This window comes from Cyrtonyx montezumae, unplaced genomic scaffold, assembly GCF_038088225.1.
Source record: "Cyrtonyx montezumae isolate F1298 unplaced genomic scaffold, pur_monq_1.0 scaffold_10, whole genome shotgun sequence".
NCBI classification, from domain to species: domain Eukaryota; kingdom Metazoa; phylum Chordata; class Aves; order Galliformes; family Odontophoridae; genus Cyrtonyx; species Cyrtonyx montezumae.
In genome coordinates, this window is record NW_027071826.1 from 15467125 (window position 1) to 15491601 (window position 24477).

At 39.0% G+C, this 24477-nt stretch overlaps 1 protein-coding gene across 1 annotated transcript; it reads left to right on the forward strand.

Moving 5' to 3' along the window:
• The first annotated feature begins 228 nt into the window (after positions 1 to 228).
• On the forward strand, positions 229 to 24477 carry NRDE2 (NRDE-2, necessary for RNA interference, domain containing). Its single transcript, XM_065751485.1, has 14 exons — positions 229 to 333; positions 6508 to 6616; positions 7784 to 7966; positions 8917 to 9054; positions 9620 to 10082; positions 10263 to 10665; positions 13808 to 13941; positions 14934 to 15057; positions 16404 to 16579; positions 17257 to 17643; positions 18446 to 19374; positions 21122 to 21260; positions 22829 to 22900; positions 23572 to 24477. The coding sequence occupies exons 1-14, from the start codon at positions 255 to 257 to the stop codon at positions 23695 to 23697; spliced, it is 3462 nt and encodes a 1153-aa protein (XP_065607557.1). The 5' UTR covers positions 229 to 254; the 3' UTR covers positions 23698 to 24477.

Genomic DNA, 24477 nt, shown 5'->3' on the forward strand with positions numbered 1-24477 from the left:
TGGCTATAGAAACCTCATCCCCGACTCTTTTCTACGGGCAGGACAGCAGTCCCGTCAGGAGAAGCTCGAAGAACGGAGAACACCCGCAGCACCAAGCCCGTCCGCCTTTCTCAGCAATTCCCGCATTCCCGCCGCCATTTTGAGAGCCCAGGCGGGCGGACTACACCTCCCAGCATGCCCGGCGCCGCAGCACCATCTTGCTCCGCCGCTCCGCGGGGCACGCCGGGCAGGTGCTACTAGCGACGAGCAGGGACATGGCCTTGTTCCCGGCTTTCGCCGGTGCCCCAGAGCCCGGGGAGCCCCCAACCGGCAGCAGCGAGGGCTCTAGGAAAGGTAAAGTCACGGGAAATGCTGTTCCTCCCAGCAGCGCTCCGCGGCCCGGCCGAGCCCTTCCGCTTGCCCGGGGAGCGCCGTGCTGTGGTTGGGGCCTGTGCGCGGCACCCGGCAGCAGCGCTCTGCTCGTAGGGTCCGCGGGCAGCGCAGCCGACACCGAGAGCGCTGCGCTGAGGGATGCTTTATAGGGAGGGCCCTACCTCGCCCTTAGCTCCGCCTTCGCACAGCTCCGACAGAAAGCTTGCTGTTTACGTCGGTTTGGATAAAGTCGTCGTGCTTCTGTGGAATAAAGTTACTTTTTCAGATGGAAGTTTTGAGAGAATCCGAAATAGGGACGTCGCCGCAAAATGGTGCCGGCCTCTCGGTAGTTGTGCTGTGCGCTCTGGGTGTGCTCGGTTTGAGCCCAGCTGTTCCTGGTGATGCTGGAGGTCCGGCTGTAGGAATGCCCATCTTTGGACAGTAAACACCCATCAGCTCTGTATGTGGTAGAGAAGGTGTAATTTGTTTTACGCGGCAAATGAGTGTTTTTTCCCCACAATCCTGGATAGCTTAATAAATAATGCTTGCTGTGTTATCTCAGTTTCCTTAGTCTTATGTTAAGCTGCAGAGAATCGCTTTTGGAAGGTTATTACTGAAATAACGATTCACTTTGTATTTCTGACTGTCATGGCTGCTGTTTAGCAAGTTATGCTTCCATTAAGTGAGTTAAGAACTATATGGCGAAGGGGAAGCTCAAAGACAATTGTTTGTCTGGGGTAAATTTCTTGTACGCTATCATCACGGTGAGTTTGTAAGGTTTTAGGAATACAGGATGGGTTAGCTTCTTGACAGGTCCTTACCAGTTCTGTGTTTCCCTGATGGCGTTGCAGCTGTTGGTACAGCAGTTGGTACAGAGATGCATCAGTCATGCTGGGGAGCTTTTCTGGTAATTACATTCAGTGCAGGGAAGAGTGGTCTGAATAAGATCCCAAATTATAGCTTCCAGGAAGAGAGGAACTGCTGTGCCAAGCAGAGGTGCAGTGAGATTTCTCTTAATAGTGAAACCTCTGCTTAAATTTTACAACTCTGACAGTAGATCCCTTTAGGTTTGTCATTCAGAACGTGTCACCTCATACTGAACATACACAGAAAGAAGATGTTGAGGAGATGTTGAGGCCTATTTTCAGGTCTATAATTCTTTTTTTTTTAATGAGTTATATTTAGGTCTGCCAGATTTTTTGTGTAACTTTTGACATAACTTTAAGGACTATCATTTGTTCATTTTATGTTTTAGCCTCTTTTGTACTTGGTTTTTAAGTATCATGTTTAAATATAAGTTATAAAAATTAAGTATTAACCGAGAACCACATTTATGGTAGCATATATCAAATTTCACACGTTCAGCTTTTGAGAACTTGAGAACTTGATGGGCAACTTCAGTATCTCTGATAGATGGCTCTGTTTTCTCAGAGCTGATATGAAGCCAAAGTCCATCATGATACAGAGATCACCAAGTATGTGGTTTTTAATGTGATACATTCAGGACTGCTTAGTAGTTTAATCATAAAAGCTGAAGTTGTAAACATTTTTGCCCTGTTTTGTTCTTCTGACCTCTGTCTGACATTGTTACAGACTTTCATAACCCATTTATATAAATTGAAGTGCTCTCTGATGCAGAAGTATGGCTGTACATTAGTCCTGTCCTGCTAGATGGCTGAATTGCAGCCATTCTGAAAGAGTTCCAGGGAATTTTGTATACATTTTCTTAGAATTATATTGTCAAGATTATTTAGTTTTTGGTAAAGGTTTGATGACAAATTTATCAGCAGCTGTACTGAACGAAGCAGTGGTAATAATTAACCCCACCAACAATAGTAAGCATTATGCACAGCATTGTTTACAATCCTGAGTATTTTATAGTTAAGATGCTGCAGTGATGTTTGCTAAAAGCAGATTTTCAGGATTATGAAAGGCAACAAAAGGTCTTTGTACAACTCCGTAACTCTTAAAAGTTGCCCCTGCAGACATGCACTGTAATTGCTATTATTTTTTATTATTTTTTGGGAAGGTATGAAAAATGCCATTAGATTGCTTCTAGAGGAATAACAAATGCATCCCTATTATCACAAAATAAGTTTTAAGTCTTTTATTTGTTCTCTCAGAACATAGGTCTGTTTTGTGAGAATACTAAGCTTTTTTGACAGCTGACAAGCAAAACCACTGAGATGGTGGGATTTAAAGTTTGGAATCCATTTTGCTGTTTGAAATGTTTGTATCCAGCTAACTGATTCACTAGAGAGATTTACAAGGAAGTTTGGGCTTGCATGTTGTGTAATGGAAAAAATGGTTCAGTTCTTTCCAGAGCATTAGGTCAGTTTGATTAAATTGTTCAGAAAGCACTGTAGTTGGAGAATTCTAACCATTTCCCCGATGTGTCCACAGAGACATGTTGACTGTGCTACAGGGCTTTGTGCCTGCAGTGTGATTCTTTAATATTTTAAAAACGCAGCTTGATATCATCTGTTCAGGTAGAACGAAGCTACAGGCAGACAGGGATTAATGCTTATGACCCCATTTCTCAAGGTGAGTTTTCTGTAAGGCACTGAAGCACTCATTTGAGCTACCAACAATGAAGGTTTTTCTGCTTATGCTCACTGCTGTAAGCTTATTGCACGTGAGTGATTTCACACTGGTAAGGGAGTAACAGATATTCACAGGTAAAGCTAAGTCAAAATAACATCTTAGAAGTTTGTTAATAACACTGATGATAGTAGACGTTATTTTGCTATATTTAATGCAGATTTCCTAGGGAAATGGATCTCACGTTTGCTGTCTGCTGGCCTGCTCCCTCAGTATCTCTTTTCCTCCCCAGGAGTTTTAAGCCGTTCTCTAAGTTCATTGTGAGTGGGAAAGAAAAGCTCCAAATCCAGAGATTGACAAAAATCTGCACTTGCTTAGAAAAGAGAAATCTATGCAGGTGCCACTGCTGCAAGAGAGGCTGTAATGTGAATCAAATTGCTTGGCCAACTAATAAATCATACATGCTTTGGCCAACTAATAAACATCTGGTATGGCACAGGCTGCCTGCACAGCGGTGAAGGGATGTGGGGAAGTAGAAGGGTATGGAGAACCCAGGTAATTCCTGAAGCTGTGGCAGTAGTGGGCAGTGTAAAGGATGCAGGATACAGCTCAGAAATTCAGGCTTCGTTCTTTTGTAAGCTGCAAGATTAATTTGCTGACTTTTGAAGGAGGAAAAGTGAGAGTTTCACCAACTCACCCTTCATGCAAGAATGTGATTCCTGTCGGCCTTCTAAACAGAAATGTAAAGATAGGCTTCCACTCTTCTGCCAGATCAGCTCCGGGTGCTGTTGGGGCTGACTTGAAGACCCCAAGAGTGTGTAGTGCCTCAGGGAAATTTATATGGTTGGTCAGCCCCAGGTTTTATTGTTTCTTTTAAAGCAGCTGAAACTTTACTACTTTCTTGATTAAACTGATAAAAAGAACAGAGATTTAACAAATAATGCAATTAAAGAAATATGTATATCGGTGCATTGTGGTTTTTTATTTGTTTATTTTGTTTTAGTTTTCAAGACAGATGCTCTTAGTGCTGCTAAGGACCTGTATCTCTATTTGAAAATTATTTGGAACCATAATGCCCTAACTCTCAAGGTTATAAAAGTTAACACACTTCTTGTACATGGACAATTTTTTTCCTTGTTTGGACATTCTGCATCTACTATGTAATATTAGTAATAATAAGTAATACTGAAAAATGCATTGTCTGTGTTAATTTTTGGAGGGCCAGATAACATGCTTTTGAAGTCGATGAAAAACCTGTTTTGTGATGTATAACAGGTTTAAGATCTTGACCTAACATCTTTTAACATGTTGTAGACTTTGTTTCTAGTGGTCTGGATACTGTAAGTTTTGAATTCTGGGTCTCATCCCAATAGTTGTGTGCTTAAAAGAAGTTATTTAACTTCATTTTGCTTTGGCGTACCTTTTTTCTCTGACAAGCTTAAGCCAATGTTTTATTAAATGTCATGAGTATTGGTATTGATATATTTCAAGTGATTTCGAACCATAATACTTCTTTCAGATCAGTACAGAACTATATTACAATGAACTAATTCCTGCCAAAATAAATAACACTAGTAAATGACATTACATATTGGAAAGGGAAACAGCAGTTTATCATATGCTACAGAGAATATTTTCTTGCCTGGAGTACATTATTAAAGATCTGGCCAGTGACAAATTAGATATGTTCTGCATGTCTTTGAAATAGATGTAATGATTTTGAGGAGGTCTGTCTGCCTAACGAGTTGCAGTTTTGTAGTTGTACGCCTTTACACCAGTGTCTGCCAACCAGTTAATTTTCCTGTTTTGCTGTGTGGATCTGGATGATACCGTGCAAATCTAAACAGAGATGGATTCTTTTTAAAGGAATTGGACTTACCCTTTATTTCTAAGTAAACAAAAGGTCTTATGCACAGCTTAGTTGTGTTTACTTAAATCTGGAGTGCTCTGGGCTGATTTACCTTCTCTAAATTTGTCTAAGTAAGGAACACCAGAGAGTTGTCTCTGATGTGAGACAGTTATTGAATTATCTCAGTTAGGGATGTAGTTTTCAGATGTTAGAATTTCAGTCCTGTGTGTTTCACATATGGAACCATTATGGAATTTCCTTGGAGGGAAATAAAAAACGTTTCTTGTGCTGATTTGCACCAAAGCACGGCAATATTTGCCTTAGGAGTGGTGATTCCAGTTGCCAGGCAGAAGGACACAGTCACATTAGACTGAGTTTTTATCATTCAGTCTAACCTGTTAGGTTTTGGTGAGCTGAGAACAACGGTGCTGTGCAGTGGATTGGGTCAGACTGGGCAGTGCAGCTGTGTCCCAGCACCCCAGGGCAGAGGTTCAGCATGACCTGGGAGGAACACTTCTTGGGGTGCTGCTGCATAGCTGGGCCTGTCTCCTGGGGAATGAGGATGGAGCTGTGCTCCATTATAGGGACTTGGGAGTTCATCTTAGGTTAGCAGGCTGCTCCATAGCTTGCTCCATTTTAAAGCCTTTTGTGGACAACAATTCAGGGACATGAGACAGGAGAAAGTGCCTTGGTATGAAGAGATATTTCTGAAAGAAATACTGTGAAGGAGAGATGTATGGTTTGGCAGACAGTGAGTTAGTGCTATTTAAGGATTAGAGGTCAAAAGCACAAAAACAAGAATGTGACAGGAACAACATGGAGGCAAAAATGGTTGTAATGAGCATGGAGATGAAATGCATTCCTCTTGTTGTCTTCTCCCATGGAGTGGCACTGGCAAGGCTGCTATTAAACACTGCTTCTGTTAAATAGCATTCCTTTTTAATGTTAGCAAATTTCACACACACAGACATTTCTAGGGTTCCTTTATGAAAATGGTTATAGAAGTTTTAGTATCAGCAAAACTGTGGCAAAAGACACATCTTCACAGCTGGTCAGCACCCTATCCAGTGACTGTAATGGTTGAGGTCTAGATACTGAATGCTGACTAAGGCGTCCAGATGAACATCAGTTAGTCTTTTCTCACACAGTTTCAAACAGTAATGGTATTACAGTACTTAGAGAACTGAGAATCCAGGGAAATGTTTTGATCTTGCATAAAACATTTGAGTATTCTTATCAGTAATGGTTGTCCCTATCAATAAAATGGTGTTAAATGTATTTTTCATACAGTGAGTAAAATTTATTTTGTAATTTTCTAAGTTTGCATGTGTTGCATTACATTCATTAACAACACCTTTCAAGTAATTACATAGTTCTCATAGTTCATGTTTTTTTTCAAATCTGCTCTCAAAGTTAGAATCTCTGTATGTTAAATGAGTATGGGAGAGATTCTTTTTTCCAAGTATATAGCAGTGTATGAAATGTGTTATCTGCTTACAGTATGAACTTGTAAGTATTGTTACATAGCATCTTTTTAACAGCTTAAATTGGTGTCACAAGAAGATTCCAGCTCCTAAACATTTTACCATGTTGAAACCTAGCGTTCTGCTAAGTGGAAATCTGATGGGCTGCTTTCCAGTGTTCTCAACTATCCCTCATGACTTAGAGATATTTCTGCAAATATAGCAGCTGTCTGTTGACTAGATTAAACTCCGAACTTTAAAAAAGCACAAGTTAGTTAGCACTGATCTGCTTTTTACCTGCAGAATTGGACTGGCTTAGTAACCCAAGCTTCTCTACGGAAGATGCCCTGTTACTGCATCAGCGCACTACAGAAGCTGCAAATCTCACCCCTGAAAAGTCACCACTAATAAGGTAGAATATACTTCAGCATATCTTTAAATAGCCTCTTTCTTATGTCCTGGTTATCCTTTGTTATGTGAGACCAAAATCAGGAGCTTTTAGTGCCGCTTTTCATTCCACTGTTCACTATTTTAAAAGTCCTGAGCTGAGTCATATATAGAAGTATGAATAACACTTCCATGTCCTTTAAGTTAAAATAATGAGAAATTGTACTTACATAATTACATTCCCATTTTCGTTTTCTCGCAGCTACATTTAATTCTTTGTTATTTTGGCAGGGAAGGGGGGCTGAGTGATGATTCTTCATTAGCTTCTGAATGTCCCGTGACCCTTGAAATAATGTAAAGATTAAGGATCATCATTGTGATTATTCAGTGAAAACCAGTTCAATCAACGATTTCACAGTCGTGTATAGGAATTATTTTACTTTTTAGAACTAGTTTAAGATGTGAATTAATGAGATATTACATGTATCAAATTGTGCAGCTGTGTAGAGCATGCTCATCACTGAAGTGGCTCATTTTATTATTTTATAAAAATGTGCTCTATGCACTAAGTTTCCTGAAGGGCTGCTTGATTTCAGTACCTTTGCTAGAATAATTGCAATACTTGACATATCTGGACTATAACTAAAGCCTAATAATATATGGAATCCAGTTGTAGTTGCCAAGTATGAAAACTTAGTCGTGTTTAATTTGATACAAACTCCCGCATTTATGTTGACTGTTGGTGGAAATGAGACAGAATGTCTTTATTGTAAAGAGTCACAGTTGAATGCATCTTTCCATATGTTTCTGCTTACATTTGCATGTGTTGTTTGAGGTAAATGCCATCACAGCTCTGTTTATCAGTCGTGTATTCTATTTTTTAATATATTTTTGGAATTTTAATGTCACAAAAATAAGGAATTTATAGATTACCCTTCAAATAGAATGATGTAATAAACTCACCATGCTTAATTCACCTTTGCAAAATAACGTGCAAAGAAAAAAATCTTGCTGCCTATTACTGTGCAGATTTATTGTATTTCATTGCATGGCTTGGTGATAACTCTTCTCCAAAAATACAGGCAGAATAAAGGTAAAGGGTAACATAACCACGAGCTTTCTTACTGTGATACCTCTTTACAGTTTTACTACTCTAAGTATTTATAGCTACATACGCTTTGTTTCCAAGCAGGAGTGCTTCAAGATCAGATTTATCAGGGGAAAATGATACAGATGAGAGTCTGAAAAAGTCAAGTAAGAAAAGGAAAAAGAAAAAGCATCACCGCTATAAGACAAAAAAGAAAGCCAAGGGCGACTCCAGTAGCAGTGAACCAGACCTGGACACTAAGTGCATCAAGGACAAAGCAGCAGCAAAGTATGTACTTAACTAAAACTATACAAGGTGTAAATCCATTGTATTTTTTACTTGCTTTTTTTCTGCTTAATGAATGAGATGCTTACCTCTGGTATTTGTTTTGCTTTGTTTTGTCCTACACTTTAAGTGATCAAACCTATGTTTGAAGTAATGAAAAATAGTTGGAAACACTTGTTTAGTCATTTCTGAAATACTGTGACTAAAATATTCTGTTAAGTGCTATTCTTTAAAACAGAACATGGTCGTAATGAAACAATTTGGAAAGTGTTTGGAGACATATTTTAAGTATTTGTAAGCATCTTGAAATGTTTGAAAGCTTCTGAGGGCTTAAAACTCATCCACTAAGATACATAGCTGTGTTGAATTCAGACTGGAAGCTCATCGTTTCCTACAGTTCTCAAGGAGGTGGCAATTTCCACTTAAAATCACTTATGTACATAGGTTGCTTAAAAAGTTATGCCTCTTATTCATTAGTGGAAACGAAGAGATAAAAAGAGCATAAGAGCACTGTTCATTAGAGCAAATTCTCAGCTACAAAACACTGTTTTTCAGCCTTAACTGCCATACCACCTTTCTTCTATAATCCTTATATAAGTTATCCTCTTTTTCTTAATTGTAGCATCTTACTAAGACAGTTAAAATAGAGAAGCAATCAAGTATTGGTTTAAAATCATAATTTATCAAGAAATTAATTGGTTAAATCTGTTTATTACTTTTCAGTCCAGTTCTTGGAAATGCTAGAAGTGTTTGTATTCTTTTTGGATGGCCCTATTAGTGTATTTGTGCTTGTTTTTTTTTCCCCGTGTTTGACTGACTTTGCAATAAGGAATCATGCAGCATGACTTTGGGTATATTAGGTTACTGTGAACTACATCAATGCAATGCTTCTTGTTTTTGTAAAGGATGAATATGCACATGAATAATTGCAATATACTTCTTGTTTTCATCAGCCTAGATGATAAAACCAGCAACCGCTATGTTTGGCTTGATGATGTCCAGGCTTTCACAGCAGAAACTTTCAGAATAGACAAAAAGTCAGACCCTGCAAACTGGGCCTACAAATCCCTGTATCGAGGGGACATTGCAAGGTACAAGAAGTCTGTTTGTACTGGTATTCAAACTGCCGTGGAATCACTGCAAGGCTTGTTAAATTGAGACTGACTGTCAAGTATTTGACATTCAAATTTGTATGAAGATGAGCAAATATCTGAATACCTTGTTTCAAAGTTTAACTTTGCATTGGGTGGAAATATCTTAAAAGATGCCATGAAATAATGGGAATAAAGTACATTTTCATACTTTTCTTAAATATTCGTTTTGTTGTAGACAAGATTGTTCATCTTTGTCCAAGATTTTCTACGTGGATGGCTTAAAGTGATTGGAGGAAAAAATAATTTTTCTTCTGCAAGTATAGTGTTGAAATAAGAGGTATCTTAGAGTGATAATAAAATTTCTGATGGCACTGCAAAAATAATTATATTAGAGCCTTAATAAGGAGAAAGTTGCCAAGTTCTTACGCTTTTGAAGCTCTATGCATATGCTATTTGAGTCAATTTGAATTTGTGTACTTCTTTTATGTTTTCTTTCAAAAATGAGGCTTTTTTTTTCTAATGTGTCTTTTAGAAGGTGTTTAATTGTATTTTTCCTTCTAAGATACAAAAGGAGAGGAGAGTCCTGTCTTGGCATAGATGCAAAGAAACAGTGTATAGCTTGGGACAATACGAAATCAGAAAGGAAGCAATTGCAGAGGCGACCTGAGCGCTACTTCTCAAAGAACAATGTGAGGACCCTGAACATAGATGGGATTCCTGTTCGCAATAAAAGTTCTCCATGTGATCCAACTGCTTTTATACCAGTTTTCCAAGTGGAAACCAGTGATCCTTCTGACACAGCAGAGGTAAATCCTCTTGGAATTTATGATCCGTCAACTACAGAGTGGCTACAAGGAAAGGGGCACAAAGGTGAAGAACATGAGCCTGTAAATACGCAGCAGGCGTTTCAAGAGTCTGAGATAAATGTTAACCCCATTCTAATGACTAAAGTGGAAGAACATAATAAGAAAGTCAGAGAAAACCCAAGAGATATTCAGGCTTGGATGGAGTTTGTTTCATTTCAGGTATGTATGTTGACAGATTGCTTATTTCAGAGTAGTATACAAACATTGTATTTCACTTTCCTTTGTTTAGGACTATGAATCTTCTATACAGAATGAGCTGTTAATTCATTCTCACAGGTGCCAGCATTCTTCTTGTGGTTATTCTTCCTAATTTTGTCATGATGTTTGTTTTATTTAAAGGATGAATTATTGAGAGGACCTAGCCCTTATGCCAGTATGGGAGAACAGGAAGTAAGAAGAAAATCACTGAAGTTAATCTTAGAGAAGAAACTAGCTATTTTAGAGAGGGCAATTGAAAGCAATCCAAGTAACGTTGATCTGAAACTCGCCAGGCTGAAGGTTTGCACAGAATTCTGGGAACCACCAGCTGTGATCAAAGAATGGCAGAAGCTAATTTTCATACATCCCAATAATCCAGAGCTGTGGAAGAAATATCTCCTGTTCTGCCAAAGTCAGTTCAGTACCTTTTCTGTTTCAAAAATCAATAGCCTCTATGGAAAATGTTTGTCTACCCTGGCAGCTGTACAGGATGGCAGCATGGTATCACATCCTCCACTGCCTGGCACAGAAGAAGCTATGCTTGGTAAGGTTCTTTCTCTGTTTTGTGTTACAGTTGGTAAGTTCTTCATAGGAGTTGACTATATTACCTAGAAGAATAGATTTTCCTATCTATTATGGGAACTTTTTTTCCTCTTCAAAATCTTGAGTTCTTACCTGAGAATTAAAGCAGATATTCCACCCAAATATGGATGTAGCATAAGTTCATAAGTTCATAAGTTCATAAGGTTGGAAAGGACCTATAAGATCATCTAGTCCAACCATCCTCCTATCACTATCTCTACCCAACTACTAAATTAAGTCCTTAAGCACCTCATCTAAACGCTTCTTGAACAGCGCTAGGGATGGTGCCTCAACCACCTCCCTAGGCAGGCCATTCCAGTGCCTGACCACTCTTTCAGAAAAGAAATGCTTCCTGAGGTCTAATCTAAATCTTCCCTGGCGCAACTTGTGGCCATTCCCTCTGATGCAGATGCTTCCCTTCCCCAAAGCAGATGCTTCCCTTCCCCAAAGAGTCTGTGATATAATATCCGGAAAAGTCTAGTGTGCTGAGTGGTTTACAGTGCAAATGTCAAGGCTGAAGAAATGCAGTCAATAGCCAAGAGATGTGCTTTTATCTTTAAAAAGTGTAAAAAAGAAAAAAAAATAGAAAAAGGTTGGCTTGTGAAAGAAACAATTCCTTTTGTTCAAAAGGTTTCTCATTAATTACTTTAATACAGAAAACAGAAGGGTAATAAGAAGTTTTCTTGAGAGTCCCAATTAGTAGATTCAGAATCCTGAGCTGTAATACCATATGATCGTTCCTTTTGTATTTATTATGTTTATCTACAAGTTGAAGTTTATTATATAACTATCCCTGGAAATAAAGTTATTCAGATGGTTAGGATGCTGGACTGGATCCAGGGAAGAAGCAGGTTCTGCTCAGTTCTGGCACAGCCTTTACATTTATTTGGAGCCAAATGAATGCAGCATATCTCATTTCAATTATGCTTCTCTACCTTGAAGGGTCATCACGATCATTAATCTATGAATACACTGAGGAGGGGAAATAACAGTGTCACAACCAGTATAGATTTATTTGTTTACTGTGGTGTAGTCCATGCTTCTTCATCTGTGGCATAGTTGAAGAAATCTCTATTTTTGTCCAAATTCCGTTTGAGAAATAATGCTGTCTGTTACACAGCATTCAGTCTGGGATGTTAAGATTGAGATTGTTAAGATTGCTGGGCTACAAACTATTTTCAGTTTCAGATCTCTTATGGTTTTCTTCTGATTCATCTTGGATCAAGCTCTGGAAAATGTGCTGTAAAGCAAAAGTCCTGTGCTGGCAGGTGGCTGTTGTATTGCCTGGTATTTTCTAATTGGTCAGACTGTCTCTGATTTCTAATATTTCTTTCACTTTGTATGACAATTGCAGTGATTGTTTCTCAGGACAAATATTTTATCCAACCTTCTGTATTTTTCAAACAGAACAGTTTTTCTTTCATTTTTGGCCCGTGCAGAGCATGTTTGACTTGGTAACTGCTATGAGAAGATTTTTTTTATACTGTCCCTTTAACTAGTTGAATATTTTTATGTTGATTGCCTGTTTTCAGAAATCTTATTTTATTGACATGTCTGCCTTTATAGCTAGTTTGAAAAGAAAATCAACTCTCCCTGTGTTTCTGTTCACTCTTAATTCCTACTTATGTATTAACACTGTAGTGATTTGTTTACAGGCAGTGCTGAGGACTTATCCCCCCCTGGTTTTTTTGCTTTTTGTTTTTTGCTTTTCTGATTTGCTTACTTCCCCCCCCCCCCCCCCATTTGCACTTTGGAATTTAAATAATAGGAATGGAGAAACTTCTAGCATGGAGTTTTCTTGATCTGACAGGTGCTTTGGTTCTTTGTTTGCTTGTTTTAGTATGACACCTATGCAATTCTTGAGCTGCATTTGAGATGAGAGTATACTTACTAGGAAAATCAAAATTTTATTTATTTATAATTAACATAAAAGTACACAGATTAGTTATGAGAGGAACAGCACTGTGGATGTGTGGTAGATGTACATCTTTGACCTTTGATATTGATAAAATGCAAGAGCTGATTTTTAATGGTGTTGGACTATGCCATCTAGTGTTCAGTTCAGAGCAGTGCATAGGACTATGCCTGGAAAGAATTTTTTTTTTAAACATTAAATTTAAGTAAGTAGGTAAGATTTGTTTTAAAATTATAGGCTGGTTTTCAAAATACCTAATATAATTTGTTACATTTTAAATTTACTAGTATCTGTTAATGTAAAGCAAGTGAAAATAAGCATTCTGAGGTTTTGCTGTGGCAACGCAGACCCACTTTTAAAATTATATGTACAGGCTTGGGCAGAAACATCCATATCTGCAGAATTATCTTAGCATTGTGGACTAAATCAAATACCTCTTCACGATGTCTTCAGCATTTATCACCAAAAAATGCTAATCTTTGTTTTTCTTCAAATATGTTTTTCTTTTACTTATCATGCAGAAAATCTTAGGCATTCATTTATTTTTGGCTTCAGTTTAGCAGTAAGTCCTGATGAGATAATCTCTTCCATCAGAAAATTTTAATCAAAGTTCATTAGCAAGGAAACAACGTTTTCTTTTCCCAGTGGCAATTGGATACCAGAATTGATGAGAAAATAGTCTAAACTGGTTAAAATACTTTGGAGGGCTTGTTAGGTGCAGACACACACTTCTTGCTGTTTAAATGCCTTCAGGAATCTTTTTAAGTCTTCCTTCATTATCAGAAACAATTGATGGCTTTGCAGAAAAAATTATTTAAATGCTTACTCTGACTTTCACCTGAATGCCAAGTGTTGTGTGTGTGCATCTGATGTAAATTTGAATATAAGACAAAAGGGGAAAGACGCTTGCCATTTCTTAATATAAATAGATCAAAGAGTCAGAAAATTAACCTGTGTTGTTACATGTGTATCTAGACGTGAAATTGAGAGGTGTTGGAGCTGATCAGGCCAGAACAGTTTTGACATGTGTTGATGCCAGTTATTCCCATCTTTTGGACTTTTATATCGTTCCAGCACTATTATGCCACACAGCACTTCATTTATGTTTTCGTATATTTGTGGGCTGTAATAAAATATTCACAACAAAATCTCTTTGAAGTATTAACACTTGATCTCCTTTACTTCACAGCTATCTTTATTCAGCAGTGCCACTTTCTGAGACAAGCTGGCCATTCTGAGAAGGCGGTGTCATTGTTTCAGGCTCTGATAGACTTCACCTTCTTTAAACCTGACAGTGTAAAAGATCTGCCAACAAAGGGACAGGTAGTGATTTCTATTTAAATGAGTTCATGTCCTTGTGCATTACAGAGAATGGTACGGCAGAAAAATGCTGATGAAATTTAAGGACTTGGGAAAAATATTCTGAATCACAACTTACTTTGTGGTTCTTCAAAGTGGTGCCTGCATTGGAAGAATGCTTGTGGGTCCTCTGGAACTGCGTGCCAAATTGATGCTTCCACTATATATAATGGAAGCAAAATAACCAGTCATTTCTTGTCCTCCTTCTTACTCATAAAGATGGAGAAAATTCAGCTGTCTGACCAAAGTCTGGGTTGTTAGTGTTTTTCCTACTTTTCCCCAAAGTAGCTGTTGTCTTGTTATTCTTGTTGATGGAGAAAGCTGATAGAACCTATAAATTAGAGCCTTCTGCTCTAGGAAGTTCTTGTAGCCTTTCTTAGGTCCTCCTTTGTATGTTCTCAGTAATTCTTTGACATTTACATTAGGAGCATCTTCATGCTTTAAAGTATCTTTTAGTTGTCCCATGATATCCCATTCAGTGTATCCTATGTAAGTATTAAATCACGTTTTCTCTCTTGATTTGCACAGGAGATTGTTAGACAGAGGCCCCAATAGCAGTCAGCATATATTCCAAGAGTGGGCCATTGCCACTGTAGCATCATCCTGATGAATCGCTGGGAGCTTCTTCCTTTTTAACAGGTGGTGGAGAGAGGCACCAGCTATGCAGTCAGCCTGCTGCAAGCAACAAAAATCAATATTAAAAATCCTTTTATTACCCCACCTTCTCCAGCATTTGCTACTTAGACACCAAAATGATTATGTTAATGAGCACAGCCGATGACAGTTGTGCTGTGCCACATGCTTAACCAAAGTATTTGAGTTGCTGCAGGTTGTTAAGCATCATCTAACAAAATATTTAGATACAACCAAAGTTGATCCAGTCAGTGTTTGTACGATAGCAAAAATTATTTTTCTCAGTATGTTCTGTTCTTGTTCCCCCTGCCCAAAACCAACAGGTGGAATTCTTTGAACCCTTTTGGGATAGTGGAGAACCACGAATTGGAGAAAAAGGAGCAAGAGGCTGGAGAGCATGGATGCACCAACAAGAAAAGGGTGGCTGGATTGCTGTTGACAATCCTGGTACGCCCACATCAATATGTGTAGTTGTATGTCCATGTGTTCTTCTAAAAAGTTCATTTAGAATGATGCAAACTATTTCTTCTCATGTTTTTGTGTGGAAGTATTATCAAGCTTAAGATGAACTGTATCACACTTCCTGAGAAAAAAAAGCATGTTTCTGAGTGTTTTCTGTCCCATATTGCTTATGGAATGCTGTTTGCCCTTCCTAGGGAAAAGAACTCAGGGGGAGGGGATGAGATATCCTACACTGTTGTGAAAGGCATGTCTGTTTGGTTTAGACCTATGCCCATCTAAAGTAAAGGGAAGATACTTTCCTTAAGACTCTTTTATCACAGTGATAGAATGGATAGGATTATTATATTTAGATAATGGTTGCCTATATATTTCCTAGTTTGTTTGTAGGAGTGTGTGAGATTGGTTTCTTACAGCAAATAATACAGTAGCAATTAAAGGAAAACCTTGCCTTTCCCTGTGTAACACAGAGAATAAACAAATTGCTTCTTCAGCTGACAGCAGTATTTCTGGGACAGAGGACACAAAGAATCAAAGGTTGCTACAACAAGGGATGCAAAAAACGCCTTCTTGCTGCTTAGGCCCACCCTGTCCTGTCACCTACAGTGCTTTTCTTCATGTCAAGGGCTATTTCTTAAACAGATACATCTTTTCCTTAACTTACAAGTGCTCATCAGTTACCGCACAGAATTAATGTATTGCTATCACAGCAAAAATACTCTAAAAACATCTAAGTGTCTAAGATCATAGTAAAAGTGGGGTGTGGTTAAACACTTTTTTATATCTTTTTGACCACATCGGTTGTTCCTATTGCGTGCTGCTGAGAGTTTTGAAAATACTATTTATTTATTGTAAAGCAGCATTGCCAAGCATAGTTTTTAATATTTGATATCATCATAATATTTTTTACTTAAAGCATTCTGAGAAAAATGCTTTGTGTACATGAATATTTGAGACAGCACACAGTATGAAGTGAAGAACCTAAATTGCCTGAAAAGGTAGCTACTGGCTCTTGGCTGCTGCTTGTAAACTGCTATTGTCAAGAGTTCCACAGCCCGTTTTTATTATTTTATTATTTTATTTTATTCTCTATAAGAAAGTTTGAGTGCTGATGTTGCTTCACTGGTTCAATAAGTTTGGAAACTCTTACAGAGTTGGTGTCAAAACCCAGAGCTCTGAAGTGAAAATGTTCAGCTCTGTCATACGTCTGGTTTATTAGCACTGTATGTGTTTGCATTGTTAAAGTGGTTGCATTGTATGTCAAGTCTGCTCTTCAGATTTGGTAGACTAATTTTTCTTTAATAATAGTGTGTTGTGCCCTGATTTGTTTTTAGATGATGATGAAGAAGAAGAGATAGATGAGGATGAAGAAATAAAGGATAAAACTCTCCCCAAGTGGCGCATTTGGATGGATATTGAATATTCTCGTGAATCAAGACATTGGTTACCTTGGCGGCCAGACAAGACCAAAAACCAGGCAGATGAAGACTGTGAAGATCCAGAAAGACAGGTCACTATAACAGAGTAGAACAAGGGATGATTAAAAGATTACCCTTGCATTTAGGTTCACTGACAGTGGGTATTTTTAAAGGAGTAATTCTTTTTTTTTCATTTATTTGGAATTCAAAATTCACCTGAGGTTTGGTGCTAACTCTGCTGAAATCCTTGGGGATGCTATGGTAAACTCTGCAAAGGGCTGTAGGCAAACAGTCTGTCTTTGCTGTTCTGTGATTTGCTCATCTGTCACAGATAAGAAATGTCACGGATCTTGTGCTTAAAAAGATACCTGCCCTAAATAAACAAAGGTTTTGTTGCCTGAAGTTACCTTCAAGTCAGATAGCTGGAAATTTTCTCTTCTTGGGCTCAAGTCAGACATTGATTTTCAAATAAAAATGTGTTAAAATGGCCTAATCAGTATCTTTTCTAGACTTATGTTGCATAAGGTTTCTGTAGAGGACTTTGATAAGGCAGGACAGAGAAGTCTCTTGGCAGCATATTTACCATCCGATCAGAAGAGCACATTGCTTGTTTAACTTGTCTGTCTTTGATTTGATTCAAATTCCTTACTGTTTAGTAGTAATTATAAATCTTTATTGGCTTCAAAAGCTTCTTTAGTTACATAAGTCACAGGCTTGTTGAATTTTGACTGCATAAATTAACTGAGTTTGTTCTGAATTTTATTTTTAGGTATTATTTGATGATCTTGGGCCATCTTTAATCCAGCTTTCTAATCCAGAAATTCAGCATCAATTAGTGTACTCATTTTTGCAATTCCTAGGAGTTCCATGTATAAGTAAACTCTTTCCTCCCAACCTATATATTGCCATGGATGAAAACAACATCTTTGACAACGTGCTTTCTGATGAAAAGCCCCTGACTTCTATTGATACACCACTATCTGGATTCAACAGTATTGGTCATATGGACACGATGCTAAGGAGGAGACATCACATAGGCCACCGTAAAGATGGAGAGGAATTCATCCAGAATGTTTTTCATGTTCTATCCCCACTGTTTTCAGGAAAGGAAAAATCAAACCTGTCCGTTTGTTGGTTACAGTATGAAATATCTAAGGTAAGGAAGAATCTGCATATAATTGCTTTTATGATATTTAACTTTCTTATATGTTTACATTCAAGTAAAATAAATACTGAGGAAAATTTAAGTCTTATAGGACTGAGAATTCAAGAAAACAAAAGGAAACAAACTCTGTTCTTCAGTCTGCGTTATATAGGTGCATATTTTCATGGAATAAAATATTTTTTTGCAGTCTTGGATAGATGTTAGTATATTGTCTCCTGCTATGTGATACTTAAGATGCTAGACAGGAATGGATGCAGGTTGTTTTTTACAAGGCAAAGTGTGTGAGCCAAGTACTTTCATCGGTGTTCTTCAAAATACCACGGTACGATCACCTTGTCAGGAAACCCACTACTTCCTAAACAAGTTACATCTGCAGCGTTATTGGAGGCAGTAACACCTTATCCCTTGAGACTTGATCCAGGGTTTAATTGTGCTGGTTATAAGGTGCATCTGTCTGCATCTCTTATTTTGTTCTGAACCACTGTGGGTTAGGAGCTCCTGTTCTGACTGTTTGGCCTTTTGAAGGAGTGGAATTCGATACTATTTGATATATGCAGTGCCAGGCATGAGAACGATAACCCTGCATAATTTGGGTGTGTAGAAGGGAACTGATGACACACTACTCTGACGGCTGTACTCAGCAGCAGCAGATCTGGCCAGTGGTGAAATGTGGAATGACATGAAATCAGAGACAGCAATGAAATAAAGAAAAGAAAATACTGTGAGGTTTGACTGTTTTCGTTTCCCCTCTCTAACCTCTTTCAAAACGTGTTCTGTTTATTCGCCCCTGCAGGTAGTTCAGTGTATTCAAACAAAAAAGAAGAAGAAGCTAAAAGCTCAAGGGAGGAAAAGTAAAAAGTTGGCCAAGAATCTCCTTAAAGCACCTGACAATCGAAACAACCTCACTCTCTGGAAACTCTATGCCTACCTGGAGTGGCTGCTTGGTAACACTGATGATGCTAGGAAGGTGTTTGACACAGCCCTTTGCACAGCAGGAACGGGAGGACTGAAGAGCTCCCAGCTGTGCAGCCTTAGTCTGCTTTATGCTCAGCTGGAAGCGGAGCTGCTGCAAAGTCTAGAAGGAGCCGTTACCTCACGTGCTGTTCATATATTGACCAAGTTGGCTGAAAGTGGACCATATGTACCCTACAATGGACAAGTGTTACCCATTAGTGTCTTGAAAGCTCGTAAAACATACGAGCATGCACTGCAAGATTATTTAAATAAAACTTCAGTTTCTGATCAGGATCGGGCCAGTAATTCTAATCAGCTGGTTAACTTAGTTGGTTGTTACACAATGTTCCAGTATCTGACTGTTGGAATTGATGCTGCAGTATTCGTATGTGTGCAGGCTTTGGAAAAGCTTGAAGCTCCTCATCCACAGAAATGTGAAAATACTGCAGAGACTTCTAGCGTTCAGCATTTCCCTGCTGCTCTTGAGGCTGTCACACTGCTGCGTGCAAATCTACTCAGATTCCACATGAAAATTAGCGTTTATCCTTTGAATCCTTTGCAAGAAGCACTAACAGAGGCTCTCAAACGGTTTCCTAGCAACCAGGCTCTATGGAGAGCATACATCCAGAGCCAGAGGAAGTCTCACAGTGCTAGCAAGGCACGAAGATTTTTTGATGGTGTCACAAGGTCTACTACCTCTTTAGAGCCGTGGCTGTTTGCTATCCAAGCAGAGCAGATGAGAAAAAAACTTACTGAGACTGTGCAAAGGTAAATATCTTGCATCTCATTACAATTATGCTTTTAACGTGTCTGTTTTACAGAGAAAACACTATTATCATTCTCATTTTGCAGATGAAGAAGCTGTGACAAGGCAGGGTGCTTTGTCCAAGGCTGGATGGTGAGACAGAATCCTGAACAGAGTTACAGGCCTAGATTATAGCCTCATGCCCTTTCTGCTTGTTCAGATGGTGTATTGCTTATGTTTGGTTACTTAGCACTGACATCAGGATGGTAGACATAAGCTTAGAAATGGCTGTGTTTCAGTACATCCAGCAAGAAGTACCGTAATAGAGAGCTGCATCACAGCTTCCTGCTGAGCTCACCGCCCTGCTTCACTCCTTTGTCACAGCTCAGCTGTGGCAGATCTGTTTCCATAGTGAGTACTTGAGAGTACAGTTCTCATAAGGGGTTGTTGCTAGGTAGAAGAGGCTGGAAATTTCCTGAATTTGCAGTGAGTATGGTCTGGGCTCAGATATTTTGCTCTTGGGAAAGGAAGAATAGAGGTGTGCATTGATTCTTAAGGCTTGGTCTCCTTAAGTTGTCTGCCCATTGCTCGGGGGTACCTTTCTAGTGCTACCTACATACCCCAAGCATTGGCTTTGTTCTTTGTGTCTGCCCATAGCAGCTGAGATTTCTAGGAAAATGTTATCTTGAAGCTTCAGTAGCTGTAAACTTCCGATCTCAGCACTCAATGAAACTACAGAATTATCAGAATACTTTAAAACGACGGTGTGCCCACTTCATGCTTTGCCTGGCAGCAGACATGCACTCACAACAGCAACATTCCTGAGCTGTCAGCAAGAGTGATCTTAAGTTGTAATTAGAACTCTACAGCCATCAGATGTAAAGTAGGATTATAATTTGATTTACTGTTAATTATAGACTGACACTGTGATGAATTTCGTTATTGCTACTGGAAACCCAGTGTTAAAGTCCCAGAATGGTTATTTTCTCTGGGACAGTTAGTTCTTTTTCTGGATCATTGTCTGTTTGTATAGCTATTCCCTTAGATCACATTTCTAGAGGGACAAGTTGGATGTTGCAAGAGTAGAGCTGACCTACTGCAAAGATACAGATGACCTCAGAGTCAAGGAAAACACACAGAGACAGAAGTGATACTGCCCTGAGTGCTACAGGATTCTTCTTCCAATGTCAGCGTCAAAAATAAGGCAGTCTGTATCAGCTGAAAGTAGAAAATAATGTGAAAAATACATGCCCTCTTTTGTTACACCTGAAAAACGTAGGATTTGAAACTGTGAGAAATAAAATGGTTTTCTATTTAATCACAGTTCAGATTCAGAGGGTGTCAGAATGAATCCGAACAGACATCAAAAGGCAGTTTGCCTACATGGGCTCAAACTTGGATCACCGTGCCAAGTTTCAAATGATGCATCACCTTGAAGGAAGACTAAGATGAGTGGTTTAAGATCAGATGATAACAGATCATTTTCTCAGAGGAATTTTCTCCTACATTAGAAGGAGCTATTCTTTGAATACTGAAAAACTTTCATTTATATGCTTTCAATGAATTTTCCTACTTAGAAAATCATTGATTAGATTAGCAAGAGCTACAACTATGTTTTATAATGTTCAGAGTTTGTAGCATGAACTAAAAACCCCCGTGTACAGCATTATGTGAGCAGAGAGAACCTTGATTTTTACCCTCTTTCATCTGGATGTGGTCTGTAGCTTGTGTTTAATGACTGTGTTTTTCTTCCCCGCTCCCATGTTTCAGGGCAGATGTTGGCAATATATATTCCACTATTCCTGAAACTGGGTTAACAAATAGGATTATCTCTCTATTTGAACATGCAATTCAGAGTGAAAATGGTACCCACTGTCCACTGCTGTGGAGAATGTATTTGAACTTCCTGGTAAGAAGCATGTCTCATTTTTACTATATTTTATCATACCTGGAATTTCTCATGAGCACAGTATATACAGTACCATATAAAAAAAAAAAGTATGTGAAACAGTGCCTATGCCATTTTCAAGGTGAGATACTTTTGAATTGTACTGCTGCTTATTGTTTGCTGTACAAAGGAAAATGTAATTCTTATGGATTAGAAGGAGCGATAGCTTCTGACAGTATGGTTTAATGTAGGTGCTAGCAAGTCCTTGCCTTTCCAGGCAACCCTTCCAGCACTCAGGCATCTGCACAGTACAGAAGTGCTGCCTGATGTTCAAATGGAACCTCCTATGTTCCAGTTTGCACCCACTGCCTCTTGTCCTGGCACTGCTGAAAAGAGCCTGCCTTTGCACCCTCCCTTCATTTATTTGTATGCATTGTTAAGATCCTCCTGAGCCTGCTCTTTCCAAGCTGAACATTCCCAGCTCCCTCAGCCTCCCTCATGGGCAGAGATGTTCCAATCTCCGTGCTCCTGCATTGTCCCTCTTCAGCACATCCACATCTCTGTTGAGCTGGGAGCCCAGAACTGGCCAAAGCACTGTGGCCTTGGCAGCACCATGTCAGCAGCTCAGCCAGGTTTCAGCACAGCTCTAGGAGTGGGGCTTCCAGTAATTAAATGCATTGCTATTCAGCAAAGGGAGAACAGAACACCAGAGCTAGTTTCTACAACCAACATGTCAATAACATGAGAAAAGATTCCTGGATTTTAGATAGACAAGGAACCTGGTTTTTTAGCAGTAGTCAGAGCAAGAGAAAATGGGAGCTCATAACTAAAGAGCTCTTATTCTCCAAACATCTCAACACATTTGGGGTATCTTCACTGTCTTGGAATCAACGCTTTTTTGGAGTTGTCATAAAATCCCACATTTGTAAAGTGTTTTCGAAAGCAGCCCAACTCAAATGATTTCAAGAGGTTGCAAATACTTGAAGGTAAGCAGACTGGCTCAGCATTCTGAGCTCTGCTGCCTCTCTTTAAAAATAAAATAATTCACAGGTGTGTTCTCCTTACCAAGTAGTTGAGTGGATCAAAGAAGTTTTAACTCCTTCCAGACACATAAATTTAACTTGCCCATTTTCATATATAAGTGGACCCAACCTTAACGAGTTACACTGAGTGAGAAGTGCTTGTGTGTATAATCACTTCAGTGCGCAAAAAGAATGCATTATCACCTCTGTTGTAACTAAGATGCTCCTGTGTGGTGGAAGCTTTGGGTTGAGAATTTACACTCATGTCCACTGCAAAATTATTGTCAAATTCAGACAAAAGTGCCAGCTTCAACTGAAGTACGCAGCAGAGGCTCTTCCTGCTGCTCTTGGTTCTGCCATTTGTCTCACAAGTGAAGCACTGAAACCCCTTCACAGCTCTGATTGCAGTGTGACCTATCCACCTGTAGAGCTGTTACGGTGCATAGCAGTAAAAGCTCCTCAATGGAGGAGCACCGAGCTTTACAGTAGCAATTCCCTTATCTAAAACGGTTGTGTTTTTATTTCAACTATTACTGTGTTGAAACTTGAACACTTTTTTTCCCTCAGGTTTCAGTTGGAAAAAAAGAAAAAAGTAAAGGATTGTTTTATAAAGCCATTCAGAACTGTCCTTGGGTAAAGGTAAGCACAAGAAAAAAGCCTATTACTACTCTAATTTCTGGAGCTGTATTTTCTCTTAACGCAGTCATTTAGTAGTCATCATAACAAGCAATACACAAATGAAAGTAGACCTTTCTGAAGAACAACTACTGGAAGGTTTCCTGCAAAAAAGATACACATCTGAAATGAAGACAGTGGTCAGTGCTGTTCACATGTCAGCACAGAACGGTGCTGTATGAAATGAGGATATAATTAATTCCTCTCTGTGTGGACACAGCAGCAGCTGTACCTTGCAAACCATGTTTTATCATAAGCACAACTAGCAGAAGCACACAGGCAAGTTAAAATGCATTTAAGGCCTAGTGAGAGAAATTGCTCCTGAGAGATCTCCTAGTGAGAGAAGGAGCACCTGCAACTCCCCAGCAGTGTCTTCATCTACTGCAAATGACCCAGCAGCTCTCAGCTGATACTTGAGCACAATTACTCATTAGAGTTGAAGATGCTTGGTTTGACACCTACATTCCAGTGAATGTAGAAGTACTGTTGTTTGTATTAATTTTAATAAATGTGTGGTTCTCCTCGTGTCCCTGCTACAGGATTGTTTGCATATCTGCCTACTTCTCCTATGAGTGTTGTTGCTCTGACAGAATGATGGCAGATGAGAAGTTCTTATTCTCACATTGCCTTTCTAGGTACTCTACATGGATGCAGTGGAGTACTTCCCTGAACAGCTGCAGGAGACACTTGATCTCATGACCGAAAAAGAATTAAGAGTGCGGGTACCTATGGAAGAGCTGGATCTACTATTAGAGGTTTAAAAGAAGATAAGGATGAATACAAGGCCAGTTCTAGAACTAACACTTAGAACTCTCTTTTCAAACAGGAACTCTGCTGGGGCTTGAGTACTGTGTACTTGCCCCCTAAGTTTTTACACAGATTGTCACCAAAATGGAGCTCTCCCAGCTGCCAGTATTCTGGGATCAAGTACTGCACTTTGCCCACAAAAATACATCCATGCACTGAAGCAGAGCTGACTCGCACAGGACGCCCTCTTACAAACATAGTCCTGTTCAACATTGCCCACATTTTTAATCTATTGTTTGAAGTTACATTCCCTAGAGTTCAGTACATGCCAACTATGGCTCGGTGAGCAGCACAGGAAATAAACATCTGCTCAATGGGTACTCCACTCTCTTGCAGTTGGCAGACCTTCCTTCAGCTCAGTATGTGCAGGTCTATAAGTACCACAGCACATAGCAGTTACATCTGTTCATAAACAGTTGGTAGAAGCCAAACATTTTTTTTCAGCAGACATCTATTATGGACTTGTGTTGGTATGTTTTGACAAATGAACATTTTAATACGATTATTTATGAAATATATACCTTAATTTTTATAATTGAAATGGAACTGGAGTTATTTTTTCTTAATTTGACTGTGAATGTAAAAGTGAAATTATATCCATAGCACATCTCAGTGCAGCCCATTTTTAATCAAGACTGTGTAATTGATTACTTCCTCGCAACCCAAATACAGGCAGTCATCAGGAGAGAAATAGAGGTCTGTTCTGTGTTGAATCCTCACCAAAGAAGGCAGAA